The 5,116-nt window shown below is 40.5% G+C and overlaps 1 protein-coding gene across 1 annotated transcript; it reads right to left on the reverse strand.

Moving 5' to 3' along the window:
• Positions 1 to 1,459: 1,459 nt before the first annotated feature.
• Positions 1,460 to 2,908, reverse strand: LOC138301799 (zinc finger BED domain-containing protein 5-like). Its single transcript, XM_069242300.1, has one exon. The coding sequence runs from the start codon at positions 2,906 to 2,908 to the stop codon at positions 1,460 to 1,462; it is 1,449 nt and encodes a 482-aa protein (XP_069098401.1).
• Between the last annotated feature and the right edge of the window lie 2,208 nt (positions 2,909 to 5,116).

The raw sequence follows: 5,116 nt of genomic DNA on the forward strand, positions 1-5,116 counted from the left end.
AATATTGAAACATTTTGTTTAATTCACAATCAAATATAGAAAAAGTTTTCAAATGTACAATTTTGCTTTTTTTTATTTGTATACACAATTTTAATGTATTCATTTTAGCATTATTGCATTTTTAAAAACCGTTGTGGCCCACCTGAAGAGGCTTCGCAGACCCCCAGGTGGCCTCAGACCCCAGGTTAAGAACACAGGTGTAAACCAAAAAAAGTGTATACAGATTACTTACTATCTGTGTGTCTTTTTCAAACTAAAAATTAAAAACGTGACTAGTACCACGGATTAGGATTGAACTTTACCCTTGCACAAAAATCCTCCATAAAAACGTTCAGTCCATATTTTGATCTTTGTATTTTCTACACCTACTCATTAGAATAAGTGCCTTCAATCTTTAGGTCAGTTGGATCCATTGGCACTTCTTTTCTCTTATCAAGAGCAACAGAGGGGAAAACACACATACGGGAAAGAAGGAAGGGAAGAAGGGAAAACTGTGAACAAGGCAGAAAACAGGGACTCGCAAGAGTGGGGAAGGTGGCAGTGCATTAAAGAGGCTTGAGGTGGACTAGGCACCTTGGTATTCGGCGCTGGGACATTTATTAGTACCAGCTGCTGTTTTCTGAGAATTGCTTTGGGTACTGGCACTCATTACGTTAGCAATCAAGCACTGCCTTTTACTATTTACATACACACTTCCTGAATTGAATTCAGGTGCATTAGACGAAATGTGTATGTAATAAAAAATGTCTAAGGCAGAGGTCTTCAAACTTTTTTATACTGAGTCCCCCTTCTAAACATTTTTCGGCATCGAGCCCCCCCACCACCTGACGCAAATTTCTGGAAGCTGGTACTCTGCATCATCGACGGCAACCCCCACCCGCGGAGTCCAGATCATATATGGGAAACATTATTATACAAATTCAGAGTGTTTAGTAAACTGAAGGTTTGGGAGCACCAGTGGCTAGGTGACAGATGCTTATTACACAGCTCAAATGAAAAGCCTCCAAGAAAATGTTTGCACAGAACAATTTACAATGCAGCTTTATTGTTCACTAAGACACAGAATTTGACATAATACTTTCAAAACTAATGTGACGGGTGTGCCTGTTTTTCACCACACAGACGGTCAATTTGTGGATGAATTTTTGCTACTGCCAGCCTGAGGTTGTGCTCCACTTCCATTCTTGAGCGATACTTTGGCCCTTATTTATACTTTTCTAGCGCCGCATTTGCGCCGCTTTTTGACGCAAAAACGGCGCAAACTTACAAAATACAATTGTATTTTGCAAGTTTGCGCCTCTTTTGCGTCAAAAAGTGACGCAAATGCGGCGCTAAAAAAGTATAAATACGGGCCTTAGTCTTCAATACCGTAAGTGCTGAGAACCCAATCTCGCATAAATATGATGTGCTGAAAGGCAAGAGAGTTTTGATAGCACTTTCCCTCAAAGCTGAATGTTCTTCAGGCATTTCCAGCCAAAACTCCCCCAAAGGAGAGTTTGCTAAATTGCATCTGCAGTGTGCGATCACTCTGGAGATCAATTAGTTCTTCCTGCATGCGGATTGTCAGATGGATACCCCCATCTGCCAGAAATGGTTGAAAGACGCAGTCATTCAAATGCTTGTTTTCCTCAGGAAAATATTTGTGAAAACTGTCGCTGAGTGATGTCAGGTGATTTTTTATTAACTCTGCAACATTTTGAAGGTTATATTCTGTTTCCTCAAGAGCATCGGCTAAACATGGAAATGGCTCAAACTGGCCAACTTCAATTAGTCTCCTCCATAATTCCAGCTTCTTCTTGAAAGCAGATATTTTTTTATTCATGGTAAAAGAAGTGATTTCAGCTCTTTGCAAAGTTTGATTCAGGGAATTTAATTTCTCAAAGATGTCAGCAAGGTATGCTAAAAGCACAAGCCACTGGGGACTACATAATTGTTCTGCTTTGCAGGGGTCCAAATCCAGAAGAAATTGCCGTACTTCATTCCTTAATTCAAAAATGCGATTCAGCACTTTTCCACGGGATAGCCTACGGACTTCTGTGTGAAGCAGCAAGCCATCATGTTCAGCTCCCATTTCTGCACATAAAATTGCAAATAGGCGAGCTCTTTTTGGGTGGGTCTTTATGAAATTAACTATTTTAACAGCAGAATTCAAAACATCCTGAAGTTCACCATCCATGTTTCGGACAGCAAGGGCTTCCCGGTATATCATACAGTGGGTCCACAGAATATGTGGAGCCGCTGTCAACACTTTAGCTTTTAGGCCAGCCCTAGCACCGCACATGGAAGGAGCCCCATCTGTGCAGATTCCGACACAGTTTTTCCATTTTAAGCCATGAAGACCCAGGAAGTCATTGATAATGTCAAATAAGTCAGATGCTGTTGCTCGTCCCTTGATTGGCTTGCAGAATAAGTCTTCCAGTATTACTGTTTCATAACAGTATCTGACATAAGCAATTAAATGTGCTCCCTTTGACAAGTCAGTTGCTTCATCCAACTGCAAAGCAAACCAACTCGATTTCAACCGAGCTATGAGCTGTCCGTGGATATCTTCTGACATGTGCGAGATGCAGCGGCAAACTGTTGTGTCTGAGATGGGTATTATTTTGAACTTCTCTGCTGCTTTTTCCCCAAGCCTTGTCGTAGCCACGTCAAGAATTGCTGGGAGAATGACTCTTTCTCCATCTGTAAATGGCTTTTTGTTTTTGGCAATATGGTATGCCATATGGTAAGATGCTTTCAATGCGTTTACTGTGGTGGAGGCCACATTTTTCATGGTTTCCTTCTGTTGAGTCATGTCTTGCAACTTCCTGGCAAAAAACTCTCTACTCTTTGCTACTATAGACCCATGCTGTGTTTCCAAATGACGCCTTAGTTTTGTTGGTTTCAAGCTGTCATTTGCTAAGGTCATACCACAAACCACACACTGTGGCCTAGTTTCTCCACTAACAACAATGCAGGTGAAACCAAAGTCCAAATAGGAGGCATCATACTTCCTTAATTTCACAGTTTTTCTCTCTCCATCTGTTTCAGTTTCTGTCTTTCACTTGGGAGCCCTACTGTCTTTTGACAGCAGAAAACGATCCATGTCTGATGTGTGCTTTACCTAAGACACAAAATGCCAAACCTGCATGTTAATGAACAGCACATGACTGCAATTTTACAGCTGCATGAAGTAGAGTGGGTTTGTAAAATATAGAAAAAAAACAAGAAAAAAAAGTCTCTACAAAAATATCTTCTTCCATGTAAAATTAAATATGGATAAAAGAATAGTTCCATGGTGCATGGATAAACATTAATTCCAGGTGATTAAAGCTTTCGGTGAGTGCTCCCAAAACTGCTGCAGTATGTTTACGCACATACCGCCAATGAGGCTCCGCAAGTTACTTTTTCAAAGTTTAGTGAGGTAGTACTTTAGCACTGCCCCTTCAGCCATCACGCAAAAAAAATCTCTACCTTCTTATTGCAATGCCTTCCTTGGGCAGATTGGATTTCACTCCTGATGATCCGGCTGTTCGAATAGCAGTCCTCTGTCTAACGATCAAGTGGCTTTTTCCCTTGCAACGGTGAGAGAAAGTTTTAGAAAAGTTACTTGCATGTTCCCGGATGAGGCACCATTACAGCTCCCACCGAGACCACAATGATAGTGACGGATAAGGGAGTGAATGACATGCGTACAAATTTGCTGCTGTCTGGTCCGAAAGACCAATACAATTATGCAATGATATGTAATTAATATGAAGTCCTGAGTGCCGATAAGATTTGATTTGTACAAAATAAAGTTAAGACTTTGAATTCTGGCAGGGCCATAATAGCCTTCCCTTATTTCAAGTTTGATCCTTCATATACTTCCTAGCAGCTCCTTTACTTCATTGTCCTCCACGCACACTCCTTTAGGCACAGAATTTGCTTTACTTTGTCACTATTTCAACAGCAGTCTATTTACTTCACACACTTTTGCATGGAATCACAATTAAAATTGGCAAATGTGACTACTGAAATGTGCACTCTGCAGAGGCCAACAGTAGTATGAACATGTATTCTGAACAACTTTATGACCCAGTGACAGGCACAGTGTAAACTTTTCACTACATTTTAGTGATAACCCCAGAGGTCTCAGTCTTGGTCCATGTGTCAGTGGTGCCAAAGAACTACTTTTATCATTTTTGTACGGCTCACCATGTCTTCACTTTTCCAACAATCCAGCATGTGGGTGCAGTATTCAATGTGTTTGTCAATTCTCACACTCGCTGCTGCCAACTTTGGAATTACTGGCATCAATCTTCTGGCTAGCTTCCAACATATTCAGAACACTTGCTTGTGTAAGCATGGACCTATCTCTGATAGACACAGGAGTTCTATATAACTTGCATGGGGCCCTGGCTTTTACTTGTGGGCCTATGCCATATTACTGTGGGAAGGCCAGGGCCAAAAAGTACTTGGTGTTTCCATAGTCCAAATGTGGCTGCAATAACGCTGCAACTATAGGGGTGTTGTGTCCTGATGCAATATAGATGAGATATTTGCACAAGAATTAGCTACCTCGGACATCTGCATCCCACTGAAAAGTCCAATCCATGGCGAATAGCAGCTTTAACAGAAGGAGGGAGATACTCCATCCCTGCGGACCAGTAAGCCATGTTCCATTTGCCATGTTTTTGTGATCAGAAATTCTGTTTTTGATGGGCTCAATTTAAGAAAACTATAAACCATCCATTAGTGTATACGTATTATGACAACAGCTAACCCAACATTAGTTTATACCTTTCGCATTTTTGCTAATTTAAAAGACATATCACAAAACGTGTATATATAAATGCACACACTCACAGTATATTTGAGGGAATCTTATTCGGTTTTTAATTCCCCATGCTCTCTATCTGCTTAGCTGTTGGCCTGTAATTCATGAAAGACAGCATGGAGAGTTGCTCACAAGGAGCTCAATGTTCAATATTTTTCCACTTTTAAAAATAAGCACAGACAGGAAACATTGTTTTCTGTCTGCATTTATCTTTAAAAATCAGTAAAAACAGAAAACTGGGAGCCTTAATTATAAAATAAACAATGACCTTACGTTGAGTGTGCGTTGTTGTTGTATTTTGTTTATGATGGCACACAA

This window comes from Pleurodeles waltl, chromosome 6 (genome assembly GCF_031143425.1).
Source record: "Pleurodeles waltl isolate 20211129_DDA chromosome 6, aPleWal1.hap1.20221129, whole genome shotgun sequence".
Lineage (NCBI taxonomy): Eukaryota > Metazoa > Chordata > Amphibia > Caudata > Salamandridae > Pleurodeles > Pleurodeles waltl.